This window comes from Pecten maximus, chromosome 18 (assembly GCF_902652985.1).
Source record: "Pecten maximus chromosome 18, xPecMax1.1, whole genome shotgun sequence".
NCBI classification, from domain to species: domain Eukaryota; kingdom Metazoa; phylum Mollusca; class Bivalvia; order Pectinida; family Pectinidae; genus Pecten; species Pecten maximus.
The window spans coordinates 22,080,839-22,098,667 of record NC_047032.1 but is presented as its reverse complement, the minus strand read 5'-3'; the positions used below and the strand labels follow the sequence as shown (position 1 = coordinate 22,098,667).

Sequence of the window (17,829 nt, the reverse complement as noted above, 5' to 3'; positions counted from 1 at the left end):
CACCTGCTGACACCGTAGGCATATCGGAGGTCGTCCAGGTACCATGATAAAGGCCACTTTGCCAAACAGTCGGGCTCGGTAAGGGATCCTGTCTTGGTCACCCTCTCTGATTACCATGGTTATCTCCCTCGTACCGGTTTCCAATAAAACTGTGCCCACTGTCGTTGTCTCCCTTGAAATGTTAATAACCTTGCCATACAGTTGATGAAAATACGCAGCAATGGCATCATCAGATATCCAGGTGGGCAACCATTGGACCCGGAGAGATAGGCGGCGTTGGTCACAACGCTCTGGAGACAAGGTAAAATGTGGCTGTCTCATCGGTCCCTTCCCAACCACGTCATCAACGAGATCTTCCGAGTTCAAGGTCACGAACCATGCGTTGGGTGCCTCTAATCTAAAAACGGAAACTATCTCCTTCCCAGGAACACCAGCGGCCAGCAACAGCTTCACTATTTCAAAACGTGTAACTGTTTGTCTCCTGGACCCGGAAACAAACAAGCGCACGGACCTCTGCAACACGTCTAAATCGACATGATTATGACTGGTATTGGTGGATTCCATATTGGTTGCCCCTGTACCAGGTAAGTATGCTAGCATTGCCACATATATCATCTGATATACTAAAGGCGGGTTCCAATAAAACAGGCACAGTATGATTTTCATGCAGCAATACTGCTGTAAACCTAGCCCATAAAGGGCCTGCAATTTCACGCCGGATAGCGCAAAATTTCCTGTAGACGGCTGAAATACATAATGTTGTGTATGGAAATTTTGATGAGTACCTAATGATCATTGAAATTCTTTCCTTTTCCCCCTTAAAGCACGGTATTCGAGTGTGCAGGGGAGACAATTCATTGGATATGAATCGCATGTTTTGCTCCAGGATTTAATGTTCATGAATGGAATGTCAGTTCTCGACTGGTGTATACCAAAATGTCAGTGATGTTCAAGGGACAAGGGGAATGGAACATATTGAAATACTTTGAATACGTAGAACTCTATCAATAGTACGACATGTAAATTCTTTGAAAGCCTGGTTTCAATAAAAGAGGTACAGTAGAATTTTCATGCAGCAATACTGTTGTAAACCTAGCTCAAATAGGGCGGGCAATTTCTCGCCTGACAGCGCAAAATTTCCCGTAGACAGCTGAAATACATAATGTTGTGTATGGAAAGTTTTATTGCATGTAAATGCTGTCCAGTCACAGAGAAATACGAAGATTCGTTGACGCTTTCGTCTGCCTCAGATTGAGTCGTCTAAAACACCTTTCAGAGACAATTTTGATTGTGGTAGCAGTGTACAGTAAGAATGTCCAATTCTGAAAAATATTGCACATGTTTTAGAAATGTGAAAATTGCCAGTTAACCTTACATATTACCTCCGATAAAGCACATATATTTGTAATCTTTACAGTATTTGCAATTCTAATACAGCTCTGAAGGATAAGTAAACTTATTTTTTCTGTGATTTTTAGAGCTGTGAATACCATGGTAACAGCTTAAAAATTGTTCAAAAATTGCAAAATATTATGATATTTGACCCCAAAATGACACAATTCTCTACACAATTTTTTGTTCTGAAACCTATATGAAATTAAATATCTCTATCTCGGAGACAGAATAATCTTGTTTTGACATATGTTGTAAGTTACGTTTTCCTGCTATCTTACCTTTACTGTGGGCTTCCATTTTCGCTGTAGGCAAAACTAAATTTCCTCTGCAAACGCGCTTTCGGAAAATCCGGAAATTTAAAATCGGGAACCAATTCATTAATTTTTGTTTTAACAAATGTGAAGCCTGTATGTACTACTTCATACTGAATATACCAATTATAGTGTACATTTTTTCCCCATTTTGTATGCATATCATAATACTGGAGTTATTTGCTTAACAAAAAAATCGCCCATGGCCAGGCTGTCCTACTGTAGTGTGCTACATTGTGTGACATGTGAAGAATATATTTTGCATGATACCAGGAGCAAATGCTACCACTATTAAAATAGTTTTCGGTGATGTTGAGAGATCATACATAATGTGAATGCATTATGAAATTACGATTGCCATTCGCTTGGAAATTATAAAGCTTGAACGTGTTGAATTATACTGTGTTTGGTACTCTGTAGCATTCTTTGTGTTGCTGATTTATCATTTTCTTAGGAAACCAATACCAGAATGCATGTGGATTAAGTGTAAATGTAGCGTTGAATGTCGCTATATACGTGGGCATTGTTGTTCTCTTGTTACTTTATGAACAGGGGTTAGCGCGAACGCAGACCCCCACACTAAAAAATAGCGTACCCGAGTAATCCGCATTTGGGATTATCGCAGGGTTCAGCCCGACCGGAGTGCAATGGTTAGGCCTCGACCTGGGGGCACCTTCTTCTTTTTTTTTTTTTTTGATAAAATGGTTTTATTTACAGATTTACAAATAAAAACGTCACGAGACAAGCCTCTATGACGTCAGTAAACTATGGACAACCGGTAACCCCGGTAAGGTGCAATTATCCCTACAATGACGATGTACAATACATAAACCTGGATCAACTGGAATAAACAAAATTATCTACGCTAGAATATCCATGACTCGGTATTAATATAATACAGACAGAAATCATCAAAATATTTTAGGACCTGTGAAAGATCAATGCAAAATCACGAAAACTCATATATAAACAAAAACTTAATATACACAAAAAGTAAAAATCACAAGGGAAGATTGAAAATTAATTCATCATCTCGAACAGCACAAAAAATATCTGTAGTACACCAGTTCTCAGAGAAGATGTTTATAGGGAAACGAGCGAAATCGGACCTGGTACGGAGAATTATACTGCTCAGAAAGTGGCAGACAAGAGAATTAGAAGTGGGAGACTTTCTGTCGTATTTTTTGACGCAACGGATATTCCAAATGGAAGATAAAGATTCTGCCACTAGATATAAAACAAGAGTCTTTACTTTTAGAGTGAGACTGACTGGGGAATGAAAACGCCAAAGTGCCGAATCAGTGGGAATTTTGTTCTCTGAGATCTGGTGAATCCATGAATTTACTAAAGAAATTTGTAACGACGTTACTTAAAACGAATTAAATTGACGAACAAAAGGATTATCAATGTGGTGAAATGAACACGCGTCCCTTGATTTTATGATACACTGAATTTCCAGTATTGCTTTATTTAGCTTATCAGTTAGTATTTGTATTATTTTTCTGGGGCATTCTGGCACAATTGATTTGACATCATTTATACGTGAACATAGGTCGAAATTATCAATTTTTTTATCTCTTACGATTTCATTTGATGAAGGTCGATATCATTAGAAGGACATCAAAAAGAACTGTCAGTTAATTTTGTCCGAATGCAAGTGAGGGGTGGAAACCATTGGAACACTACATCTTCTATTCCATTAAGTAATCCAGATCAAAACCAAAAATGTAAAAACTGAGAGCTGACAGTAAAAACTCTGTATAAAATATTTTTAGTTATACCTTAAATACTCGAGATATCGCGATGCTGGAACAAACACAAATTTGAAATCTAACTTAAAGAACATAGATAAGTGTTGATCAAATAAAGTCCGATAAGGGCGCGAGTTCAGTAATTTAATAAGAAATAAAAATAAGAATATCAAATAATAAGAATATCAAATTAGCATGCCTTGTCAATTCACATATGGAGTTTTGGCGTAGACGTACTACGTACTGGTGCATGGACGTGTAGAATGATGTTCCTAAGGGGCCGTATTACAGGTGAAAAGTTCTTTCTGATGTTCACTTAAATCGTACACATGAAGTGTGATCGTATATAATAATAGCGCAAAAATTCCTATAGACAACTGAAATGTTTATTGTTGTGTGTGGAATGACTGATCAATACCCATTGATCATTGAAATTCTTAATAAGTTTTGCTTAAAACATGGGATTGTGCAATGGAGATAATTAAACGAATATGTAGCGTATTTTTTTGCTCCAGGAGGAAATGTTCGGTTGGTGAATAGATACGTGTTCAATTCGAGAACTTTTGTTTAACTGTTTGTTCAGACCAATGAACAAGAATCATAGAATGCATGCATTGTCGTTATTTAGTCGTTTTTGCTTTTGTTCGCCTAAGATTGAGTCAAACAAACTTTTAAGAGACATTTTTGATTGTGTGACATATGATGAATATGTTCTGCTGTTCAGCACTTCATAAGAGGCTGTGAATTTTTCATGATATCCCTAACAAATATTGTCACTCTTTGATATTTTTAACGGTACCTATAAAGTGATTTTATATAATCTGTAATGCATTATAAAACTGCGACGGCCATGTTTCAAACATATATAAATTATCTATTGATTGACCTACGAACACTATGTATCATTGCTTGTTGCAAGTCATGAGGTATCCGATGCAAGATAGGCTGCAGGTACAGTTATTAAACCACCTAAAACCATTGTCGTCAATTTGGTACTGACATTCAGCTAAGAAATGTTGACAGTGTGGACTGGTTAACCAACCCGTTGTAAGTAAAATGATAGATATATGATTGAATATCCTATTATCCAGGCATTCCAGTATGATGGCATTATAAAATGGCACAGCTTTCTGTGTTTATAGAAGCAAAGTTGTTGCGAAAATGCAAAACCCGCTAACCACCTTTGCTCTCACTCATATACAGTATGTGATAAATCTCGTGTTACCAATATAAAACATATCATGTAGTAACGATCGTTACTGTTGTTAGGATGTTTAACAATGTAAAGCCCAAACCAAGTAATCGGCTACATGACTCGTCTCAAACATCAAAATATAGAAACTTATTGATATGATTTCCCTGCAATGTTTTACACTTATCTTCTTGATTACATATTAATAAAAATATCTTAACATGTCAAAATATTGCATTGAATATAGATTTGCAAGAAAAATGAAATATTCCTCCGATCATGATTGGACATTTGCAATCTAGTGTTTCCTTTAACAACAACTCGGTTCGTAAATAATTCACGTTGGCAATAAGGCATACTCAAACCGCTGTTACAATAGCACCTTGCTATCATGTCAAGAAAAGACATTTCAGTGTGACGGTACTATAAAAACATCTGTCAGTCACCTTATCAACAAGTGGACGCCGTCTGTATATGACATTTGCTGTTACGTGGAAGTTCAACCACCAAACAACCACTTTGACCAATTATTTATCACAATAACAAAATCTCTGAATGTGTAACAAATCAGTTTATGTCATGGATTGGCGTCAGTCCGTCGACTTCTGTTTTCTTTCAATCAGCTTCTTCATAAGCATAGCGAGAGTCATGCTATTGGTACAGAAGCAGGTTTCAATACATTGCTATCAAAAATTGTTCAAATGATTGGCCTTGCCCTACGTTTTTGTTTAAGAGGAAATTATTCAAAAGTGTTACAGAAGTTACTGAATACTTAGTTACTTTAAAAGTGGAAATATTCGCGGTGTGGAAATTTTCGCTTATTTCACTATCAGTAAATCTCCGCGAAAATTTCTACACGCGAATATATTAACACATAAAAATACTGAATATAAAAGATACAAGTTAGCGCAAAAATATCTTGACGGCGCGAAAATATCCACACCGCGAACACTTTGGAAGCTGGCTAAGCGAAAATTTCCACACGTGAAAATATCCACTTTTACAGTATTCCTAGCTTGATTGAAGTTAGGTAGCATTCTGGGATGAAGGGATGTCACGCTTGTTGAAATGCTCGACATTGACCCTATTTCGAGGTGAAAATGGTCAAATGACTTGAAATCTTTAAAAGGTGTTTTTTAATAAAAAAAAAAGAGAGAGTTCCTTAGTTGTTATATTAACTGAGATGCATTCTTGGGTGAAAGACTGCCAAGGTTGATCACATGGATGTTGTGCCGATCTCGGGTTGCTTCCATATTTGACAATTTGTTTGATTTCGGGAATTAGCTGAGAGGACAACACAAGATGGCAATCTTCCATTTTTGTTTATTTCACAACTAAACAACATATCAAATGCCGGATCCAATATTCTGGATACAAAACGAAAGTAGAAATTAAATGTAGGGGTTATCTCCCCTTTGGCCATTCAATAAGCATACATGTATGATTACAACAGATGTAGGTATTGAGAATGTTCATAAAACGACAATATTTGTTTATATCCAACGCTGTAATATTTATTTAACTCAACATAAAAAAGTATGTCTTCAAAAACTATTATGCTCTTTACAATGTTTTATTTATTAAAAGCTAGAGTGTGAAATGAGACGGTTGTAATGGTTGTTTTGTTGGTTATTGGTGTTCAGTTGTCGAATATCGTGTTGGTTGACTTGACGGTTTGTGATATTCTTATCAATTTGATGCATATAATGTTGGTTGACTTAACGGTTAGTGATATTCTTATCCATTTGATGCATCTGTTGTTGGTTGACTGGACGGTTTGTGATATTCATATCAATTTGATGCATATGTTGTTGGTTGACTTATTGGTTTGTATTATTCTTATCAATTTGATGCATATGTTGTTGGTTGACTTCACGGTTAGTGATATTCTTTTCCATTTGATGGATATGTTGTTGGTTGACTTGTTCATGTCTTCATGTTCTTTTGTTTATGATATTGTTTTGTTTTGAAATATTAGTGAGTACCGTGGTCTTGAGATTTTGTTGGTTGTATGTTAAGATCACGTTTATTGATTAGTTGGTTTGAGTTATTCCCCGTTTCACGGATATCATGTTGGTTTACTGGGCAGTGTGTGGTATTCTCCGTGCGACGCAAATCGTTTTGGTTGACTAGTAGTTCATTTATTGAATTATAAGTGTGTGGTGGTTGTCGGGGTCCTGTTGCTTAATACGATGGTATTTCGCATTCTACGTTTAACGGATAACTTACTCAGTGAATTGATGATGTGTGTTGTTATCCGTTTGACGGAGATCATGTTGGTTGACTCGTTCGTGTGCGGTGTTCTCCGTTTGACGGAGATCGTGCTTGGTGTCTTGATGGTCTGTGGTGGTCTCAGATTGATCGGTGTTTTGTTTGTTGAGATGTTCCAGTTGGACGCTCTCTTGTTGGCAGACATTTTGTTGGTTGGAATGGTGTGCGGTAGTTTCCGTTTGACAGAGATCATGTTGAGTGACTTGATGATTGATGTATTCTTGTTGACGGAGACCGTATTGGTCGTCCTGTTGGAGGGTGTTTTCAAAGTGACGGATATTTTGCGTGAGTAAAATATCCCCCGGTGAATGGAGATATTGTTTGGTTTTCTGTTGGTTTGTGCTACTCGTCGATAGACTGGCGTGGCGTTCTTTATCGTGGCAATTAGAGGTACTCTCAGGTTGACGGAGGTCTTCGGTTTTGACATCTATATTTATATGCCGATTGGTGACACTTTCTGGCTCGAAAATGTATTGTCTCTCGTTGGAATGTGGTTGACAAATGCTTCTTAATGTTAGATGCTGAGTGTCCAAAGGACAAAGTTCTCGTTCAATATTTCCTGGTTGATGAAAGACCTGAACGGCATTTTCTGGTTGACATTCTATATGTTGTTGGTATTCCTCAGGTTGGACACAGGATGAGCGGAATTTGTCTTGTTGAGACACTAACAGATAATGACGGACATCATCTTTTTGAAGACGGATATCTAGTGAATAGTGTACATTACTGTGAGTGCTATGTTTTCTACATTCTGTTTGTTTACCATTGTCTGAATTCGGGGTATAGACGTCGTCAGAGGAAGAACTAATCTGCGATAGGAGACTACACGGTTGGTATGACGTACAATCTGTGTTCTCACAAGCCCCTCCCATCTTTTTTTCGTTTTTGTATGAATCATGCCCACAATCATATATCGAGTTGCCACTGGAGTCCACATGTTCACGACCTTCACGTTCAAATTCACCAGTCTTCTGCAGCATAAGTTGGAACTTTCGTTCCTTTAGTTCAGATGCGTAAAATTTTACATATTTTGTTTCACCGAAATTTCCCTCCTCGCCGAGGGCTATCGCTGTTTCAAGTCGAAACAGTGCTGCTTCGATATTCATTATTGCTTCTTCTATATGTCTTTTTCTTGCCGCTTCAGATATGCCCTGTTTAACACAGCGGCTATCCAGTTCATGAAGACGCGCCCTTGCAACATGATAAAACATCCTTCTCCTAGACTCTATCCCATCCCATATTTTGTCGATCTCTGCCATCAGTTTTCTTGCCTTTGTAACGTATTTCTGTCTTATAACACAACGTGGTATGAGATCACATCTGTTACTAATACCCAGTAGACAGTACACCATCCGTAACAGAAACATTCGTTTCCAGAATATTCGAGTAATATCATCCTCGTCTTCGAGGGCTTGAAGACTTATACCGGCAAACGTAATGATTTTATCACGTAGCTCATCCGTGGGGTTGTTCTCGAACTGACAAAGATAATTGAACACCTGAATGTACAGCATGTTGTCAAGCTGTACGCATGGGCCAATGTGGTAAGAAGCTACTCGAGCGTCCGTTAGGAACTCATCTCCTCTCTCTGTATCATCCGCTATGGCACACGCTATCGCCATTCGGGATTTAAATGCTACTTCCGTAACATGAGTGTTTGAGGTTTCTGGTATCAGGTTTTCAAGCTCTTTAAAAAGATTATGAGTAGGGAATTTCCTGACATACAGCATGGTGTGTGAATCTATTTCCGCACAGAGAGAGGCTGCATACTTATCAGCTAGCATCATTCTTTTCTCCGAGTCTACTTCACTTAAAAACCGAACACGGAATCGTTGTGACAATTCATGTAAGTTTTCTTGGGGATTTTTAAAAGTATTGTTATGAGTATTAATTTTCAACGACACAAATAATTCCTGTGCAAACTTGTGATTCGATCCTCGACAGTTCCCCCTTTGGAGCCTCACAACATCGTTCAAACGACCTTTGATGTTTCGAATGTGAACAGATAGTTCTAATGACAAGTCTGTGTATCCGGTGCGATCTAGTACACCCAAAAAGGAAGGGAAAGAACATACATTTGTAATATTCTTAATAACTTCCTTCCATACTTCCAGGCGGTCTCCAAAACTACTTCTATAAACATCATACACACGCTTGACATGTGAAGAGTCCATGTAGCCTCGCGTCCGTAATCCATTCATAATTGTGATGGGGTCTACATTATTTTGAAAATAGGATTTGTAATCTTGCAACAGCGTTATTTCGTCCGCATCCATTATAAAACGAACAAACGTTTCATTTAATACAACATTCCGTAATGTTCATAACATGGGTGTCCGAAAAGTTGTGACAGCTTGGACAGCTTGTATCTGGAATAGATTGAATATTATTGTTATTACATTCATTATAAGACCAACAATGATTACCATAGAAACCGATGCAGAAAAACTATAATTAACGCAGTCAGTATTTAGCGAAAAAAAAACCTAAAATTAGATCATCGCTGAAATATGTGCGTTGACAGTGTACAGCAATATCAATATATTATACAATAATCACACTTTATTTTGGCCGATATGATGATTTCTTGAGCAAAGATGATGATTATCGACCGAGGTCGGACTGATCGAAACAAAGTGCCATCACTTTTTTTTCATTACATTTTTGTATCAAGTGAAGTGTACAAGATATTCAAGGTATGATTCCATTCAGTGCGAATATCATATCATTCCATACTATTCGCCAAAGAGTCAAATGTATATTTGATAAAACATGATATTACACTCTCACGCAACTTTAGCATTTATCCGAGAAATATTGGCTGAGATTACACGACATATCACAGAACTCTCGCACGAGCGTGTAATACGATGTTTGATGGAATAACCCATGATCACATCTGATACAAAGCAGAAAATATGATAATAAACAATATAAGAAGTAACACTAAGATATTTCTAACTAGAACCAATAGTATAAGATATGTTTAATAACATATCATTAAGCACTTATATCCTAGCGCATTATTTTTACGGATTGCATATGGATTAATTGAACCGTATATCTATATCTTCGATTAAGGTGATCATATCTTCCAGTCTTCATTTCAAATTTGTTGGGCCTAGCTTCACTTAAGGTCAAAAGAGATCGCAGTTTGACTTATCATCGTTATACAGTGTATCAAAAATACAATTTCATTCATGACTATGTTTTTAACCACCATTTAAATTTTTGAAACAAATTTATTTAAACTATACCATATAGCTGTTTCGTCCTTTGAGGCAATGATATATAAAACTAAATACACAATCCAAAAAGTACCTTGTCTAAATATAGGATATCATTTATTTCATTCAAATAGTGTCATAAACCGCCTAATATTTCGCGTGAAAAAAGTCTGTTTGCTATACTGATTGTAGAATATATCATACTTTCACCTTAAGTAATTGAGTTATGATACTTCAATTATCGGTATACAAATATACGGCTCTACAGGCGCCAATGTGATATTTATAGGTTACGAATATTCACTAGGTACAAGGGAACGTAAATTCGCACACCTGACGATATTTTGCGTTTTTCCTCCATGTGGTCGAGGACTTTTTTTCTTCTTCTTTTTGTTTATTGTGACTAATAACTTTCGTCAAACGTTTGCCATTCAGATTAAGTTTGTTTTTAAAACAATATTTGACTGATACGACTCTCATCCGATCAAATCGATACCGCATAATGAAATGTGATATTGAAAATAATCCTAGTTGTTGATTGGGATGTGCATTTGTAAATATTTAGGGGAAATATCATTAGATCAGAATATAATAAAAACTGGATACAATTCCATCAAGTATAACCTAGAAGAGCGTTGATTTGGAGAACCCCGTCACTTTCGTCGCCTTGTTTACATTACCTCTGTAGGGAGCTGCCATTATTTGAAGCAGAAATCGGGGTAGTTTCACACTTTCCAAACAATTATTTGTTTTGTTTTTAAAGATTATTTTTATTGTGACAACTCTGTGAGGATTATAGGACCTTAACTGAATTGGTTTTTTTTCTTATATCCAACCTGTGACAAATTTCGAGCTGTCAGTGGAATCAGTTCTTGTAAATTCACGACTACAGGCGACTGTACCTGGCAAAATTGTAGTTTGTGTAAATAAACACAGAGTCATCAATTAGTTTTCAACATTTCAATCATTATATTCCCACATGAGGACATACACATTTCATACAACAGAACTGCAAAAATTGTTGCAAGCACGAAAATTGTTCTTCATATGGGAATTATGAAGAAATATGATCCGATGACTATCCATTTGTTTAGTAAGTTCATTCAATGATTTAATCACAGCAAATGGAAACATAAATATATATATGACATTACGAGCTTTTAGGTGATATTAAACTAAAACGAGTTACTAATTATGGGATGTGCGATATATTCACTTATTCCGTGATAAATACTTTCGTTTTCGTTGTACGTTCCCCAAAGTGATATTTAAATGTATTTGATTGCGTCAGTATTACGTAATGAAATGTGTTATACCTTTATTTCTTCAGTAATTCACATTTTCATTTTCGTTTTACATACATACAGGTATATAAGATCATAGGTAATATTCTAGGAAGTGAATTATCACATAATGTAAGGTCTGATATTTTTAAACCTTAAGTAATGAACAATGTGATATTTAAAGGTATTTCAGTCATTACTTTATTACAGTATTACATATTAAGAAATCAATACACACGTGATGTTTATATATCTATATGTATAATATTTTCCAACGTCATAACGTAAATGGATGATAATTAAGTATCTGAACCATTTCGTTGAAGAATGAGTATTAAGTTATATACATGATTGTTTGGTGATTTATGTGTGTCTGTCTTTTTGACGTCATGCGAACGTCTCAAATGTTTAGAATCAGGAATTGGAATGTAGATAGCGTAATTGTTTTATTCTATCCTAGAACACCAAACGTTTGTTAGTAGACATCATAGTGAGGTATTGAATTTGACATTTGATTGACTATTAAAAGGAATTACAGAATCCACACATCAAAAAGCATATCAAAATATGATCAATTTTAGCGATAAGTACGGGATATGTCAAATTATGAATATAAACTGTATCCTACGTGGAAATTATACAGCAAATACCTGTGTGAGTGTAATATATAACGAAATAAGTGGTTCAGCAAACCAGTTTGTTATTCACTTATACTAAGGAAAGGTTGTGTGTAAATATTTACGATAGCTAGCTTTCTATTGCTGTTCAAGGATATGTTACTTGATTTGAAATATATAACACAATGCTATAACACTCTTTATTACAGGATTACACGAGCTTTTGAATATAATACTAAGAAAACAATGAAGTAGACATCAACATTAAATGGACACATGTACTGTATTACAAATGTGGACAGTATACAGTTATTTGCAAATTATTAGGGGTCGAAATTAAAGAAACACGCCAGTAAGTGATACATTTTGCATCATCGGTTGTGAATATTCGTGTTTGATAAGGGGGCGCTAAAACATAAGGTGAATTAGTAAAAAAGTAAACATTATTTTAAAACAATTGCGTTACAAGTTACATCAACTTATATTTACACTTGCAAAGTTTTGTCACTATATAACAATACCAGACCGATTTGTTTACCATTCTTGCATGGAAACATTGACCTTTGAACTTGCGTATGAAAATATGACAGGGTACGGGAACTACTTTCGCCAAGCACATGGCTTTGTTTACATTTACAATTTAAGTTAAAAGGGGTTAAATTATTTTAAAAATAACATGTTTGACAATATTAAATATGATAATCTATCAAAATGTTTTTGTTATTTATGTTAATATCATAATAAAAACAGAACTATTTTTTACCGCGGAAAAAAGTCTCAATTTGTTGTGAAGCGTCACCATTGGCTGTTCTAATAATTGACTCCTTCCACTGTGTCCGACTTTTATATGATTTTTTTTATTTACAAAGAAAAAATATTGTTATCACAAAGACTTATAGAAACAACATCCGTAAGTGTAAATATAGGGATTGGCTTTCACTTTTATGTTAACCATGCTTTTATGGAGCAATTCCTCTAAGAATATATTCTATGGGGCGCGCTAAAACCCAATCCCTATATATTAATCACTCTCGTTGGCCAGGATGGAAGTGCGCGACGTGTCTTACTGTGGGAGGACATTTGATAACCCGGAGAAAACCCACGTGGACGGAAGGTGACCCATTACCATTTCATGTTCGATCGAGGAATCGAACCCCGGCAGCCTAGGTGAAAGTCAGTGCCACCCGACAACCGATGGGTGGTGTGGTATTTTAAGATTTTAATGTCCGTCAACATTTGCTTCAAATCGCTACTAGTCAAAAAGTTCTTATTGGATTTTGAACTAATTTAGCCAGAAACATCCTTGGCAGAAGGGGAACAGATTTTGAATAAATGGTTACTCTGACCCCCGAGGGGCCAAAGGGGCGGGGCCCAATAGGGGAAATAGAGGTAATTCCTTTAAATCGCTACTAGTCATTTAAGCATTGAACTGCTTTCATTTGGAAGTTATGGGCTGATGAATGCCAACTGGACTAAGGCAAATTTAATGAAGCGCGCTATGGACTATAATAATGACGTCATAATAAAGATTTGGAAGTTATGGACTCATAACTTCAAAGTGAACTTGGTAAAGTTATATAGTGGGGCTGCAGTGTAAATGTAAATATAAAGTTATGAATGGATTTGAACCCAATTTAGTCAGAAACATCCTTGGGGAAGGGGAACAGATTTTGCATAAATGGTGGCTCTGACCCCAAAGGGGCCAAAGGGGCGGGGCCAAATAGGGGAAAATAGAGGTAATTCCTTTAAATTGCTACTAGTCATAAAGTTATGAATGGATTTGAACCCAATTTGGTCAGAGACATCCTCGGGGGAAGGGGAACATATTGTGCATAAAGGGTGGCTCTGACCCTAAAGGGGCCAAAGGGGCGGGCCAAATAGGGGAAATAGAGGTAATTCCTTTAAATCGCTACTAGTTATTAAGTTATGAATGAATTTGAACCCAATTTGGTCAGAAACATCCTTGAGGGAAGGGGAACAGGTTTTGCATAAATGGTTGCTCTAACCCCAAAGGGGCCAAAGGGACGAGGCCCATAAGGGGAAATAGAGGTAATTCCTTTAAATTTCTACTTGTCATTTCAGCACTGAATGGATTTGAACCCAATTTGGTCAGAAACATCCTTGGGGGAAGGGAAACAGATTTTGCATAAATGGTGTTTCTGACCTCTTAGGGGCCAAAGGATTGGGGCCGATAGGGGAAATAGAAGTAATTCTTTTAAATCGCTACTAGTAATAAAGTTATGAATGGATGTTCTAAAAACAATTCTTGAGGTCTTTCAGACCCTTAGAGAGTCTTGACTTCGTTATTTCTTTAAAGCAATTGGGATCCCCACACCATAACCATATATAGCATTGTTTGACAAATAAAACAAATTGAACATGAACATTATTTTGACATTGGGTCTAATTCAACCAGGTGAACGATGCATGCCCCATGGGCCTCTTGTTTTATTATGATTTGAGGTCATATTAAACCTGACTTACTGTGTAAGAACGTAATATCACGAACAAGTAAAGAAACCACGATAAAGACTAAATGATATATACGTAAATACGTGTAACATGATACGGTCATAAACTTTCTAGAGGTTTTCTATATTGACATACTGTTTTAATGATCTCGTCGACAAAAGAGCTTAAAATGTATTGTTAGATTCAATTGTTATATTTTAATCAAATGCATGCACGTCTGAATTACTTTCAGTGGAGAGTTGTTTAACTAGTATATATCATGTTTCAATCATTCTATATCATACTTTTATCAATTTGTCCAATATGGCGTCAGGGGACAAGCTATGGTCCATATTTACTCCTATATCCGGGTATAGATATAATTTATCTACATCATATAACACTTACCTTAATAGTCTATCCAGGCTCAGGATAAAATGTGGTTCGCGTCTTTTGTAAAGTCTTCTCCGGTATAAAGACCTCAAATGATGTTATATCCAAAGCTGGATATTCCTATGTGGTTATTTATAGACTGTTCGGTTGGTTGGTTGAATGCAATCCAGACAATTGTAAATCTGTTTTTAAATCAACCTGTAATTTTCAGTTGGGTGTTGACTAAGACTTGTGTACACTAGGCCTTGTCAGCTTGGAAAAAAAGCATTTCGATATCACAATACACTTGTACTGATGTTCGGATTTCACGCGACAACAAAATATTAACGATGTTAATAGTTGGCGATATTAAGAACAGTACGTACGCAATATATATAAGTAAATGGTGCATACACAATAATTGATTCCAAGGCAAGCTTATTATGATATCAAAGACATGTTAACTTAACGTTGCATTGCAATATTTTAACTATCATTTCACTTATCTCGCAAATTTACCTTAATGAATTGCGTTTTGTTTATTTATCACATCTGAAATACATATGCATGTTATTTCAGCTTTAAAAAATGAAGATATTATGGTTTATTTGTTAATATATTTCCAATTAAGCTAACGATGCTTTGCATACATGAACTACATATAATGTGACGTGTGTATCGCTTGTGTTCTTGTATTGCTAAGTGTCTTTTTCCTTTACACAAATTCGGGTCACACTATCTACACACGTGTGGGTGTTTTGTTATGAGATATGCAAATGATTAACTTATTCAAATTATTGGTAGTAAAGGAAAATAGAAAAACCAATTTGTCATAAACGAAAAAGCCCTTATATAAAACAACACAAAAGTAAATTATTGCAAACCTTGTCATCTATTATAGATGTAGGTACAAAATGACAAAATGTTATTATCAACTAATGAGATATACAATCGTTGTCTTGAAGACAGTAGTGTCACGAAAAAATGCCCAGATATCCCGAGTTTTCCAGGTAATCAGGCGAAGTTTGGCTCTATGTACGAAAATATATTGATCAATAAAAAAAGAGAGGAAATACCTGTACGTTTGAAAATTGTATAAATAAATAAATAAAAAACATGAAACGCCTTTTGTTTTATTTTCCTGTAATGCAGTGATCGATCATATGCCTATTACCCAACAAAACCAAAAAAAAAAAAAAAAAAAACAGACAGGAAACACGATATATCACCAAGAACATCTGGAGTATTCAATTTGCGGAACAGCTCGTAGTACGAGCTCGCTTTCCCACAAAGGAGAGTTTTCCTGGAAAGTGGAAAACAGCTAGCGTAAAAAGGATTTTGAACATAAATAAATTTAAACTTTAACGTGTGCACTGTTCTTGTCCAAAAATTTGTGTCAAAACACACTTGGAGTTATGGTCGTTATTAATAATGGTATTGTTTGTTTTTCGGCATGTCCGCTGGATTCGAAAACTGAGTAAGGAGGTCAGAATGTAAAATGTCAACGTACTGTGTTTTTAATGGATAAACGGTAGCCCGAGTTTCCTCTGGCCCTGGTACAATGTCTGGTGTAGGGCCAGATCACACTACTATATAAATTCTCCGACAGCGTTTTTTGTCGCTAAGATTTTGGCGCAAACACAATAAAATCGGAGTTGGCATAACACCTACCTTACATATATGGATAATTCAGATATTTATTTACCTAATAACGACCATTTAGTCCCAAATCGGTATTACATTCCGTCCGTATAGACCATTTATAGGAAACCCGGGCTAAATAAACGGCTGCTACATGTTGTTATACGTGAGAACCCAAATGCATGCATGACTTTGCTGGTCGACAACACTGTTTATAATGAGTACCTATGAAGTGCGAAACGAAAGCAAAACGAAACGAAACGAAATCAAACGAAATGAAAAATGAAAACATTGAAAAAATAGATAAATAGACAATTTTAGACTTTGCAAACGCGTTAGTGTCCCATTCCCATCGGTGTTAACAACACACAGCATTAAATTTATCGCAATAGGAGAAAGAAGCAGGGCGAATGCTAGACCATATGTATGACGATATTCTTGTATCTATATCTCTTTGAAAATAAAACAACATTATTGAACCTGAAAAAGAGTATCGCAATATTCGTTCAGTTCTTTAAATATGAAATAACTTTATTCAGAATATATTTACTTATCTATTTAACTTTTTTCAGTCCGCTATTACGGCCTTATGGTCTTTCAGCGGACGAGAATAGATAGGAAATTGAGTAGAATGGGAACAGTATAAAATGAAAAAGGAAAGCGGGGTGGAAGAGAGTCGCCTGTCCAATTGATGGTGTGATTGTTTTTTGAAAGCGACTCCCAGATTCGAATGGGTCCTAACCTAGCACTGTTTAGTAGCAGTTACGCTTACCCTAGCGACGATGAAGGGAGAAGAGAGACCCTACCCCGTGAATTTGGTTTATCAAGGGTTTCGACGTCCATCTAAACACCTACTAAATATTTCGAAATATTACTGGCCTAAAAATACCCTATCCTCTTGGCCGGCGTTATCACACCAAAATCTTTATCGTGCAAGTTAGATATCCTCACACGGGACACCAATTTAAGCCCTATCAGACGGACTTGATGTTAGTCGTAAACGGTTAATTTAAGAACTAGTGCTTCTTTTGTGTCCGCACTTGTAAGACTTCCTTCGATGTCTGATTCAGAATATACGATTAGTCCATTAGTTATAGGCATGCAAATCGCGTAGTGCATTGTGTGTATAAAAATTGTGCATATTAAACATGTAATTCTACCAAAAATAATCACAAATACTGGTAAAATATCTTCTTAACAATAAACTTATAATCATAAACTACATACACTATTTCTTACCCATCTGCTAATTTTACTTTCCCGGAACTCTAACTTTTCGCGATCAGATACACACCTCGCTTTCCTATTATAATAGGAG

The 17,829-nt window shown here is 36.1% G+C and overlaps 1 protein-coding gene and 1 pseudogene across 1 annotated transcript; both read right to left on the bottom strand.

Annotated features, from left to right (window-relative positions):
* Positions 1–2,255: 2,255 nt before the first annotated feature.
* Positions 2,256–2,390, bottom strand: LOC117317198 (annotated as a pseudogene).
* A 3,564-nt stretch (positions 2,391–5,954) lies between these two features.
* LOC117317054 lies at positions 5,955–15,079 on the bottom strand. Its single transcript, XM_033871840.1, has 2 exons — positions 14,907–15,079; positions 5,955–9,289 (listed from the first exon to the last, which is right to left on the bottom strand). The coding sequence occupies exon 2, from the start codon at positions 9,194–9,196 to the stop codon at positions 6,875–6,877; it is 2,322 nt and encodes a 773-aa protein (XP_033727731.1). The 5' UTR covers positions 9,197–9,289; positions 14,907–15,079; the 3' UTR covers positions 5,955–6,874.
* Between the last annotated feature and the right edge of the window lie 2,750 nt (positions 15,080–17,829).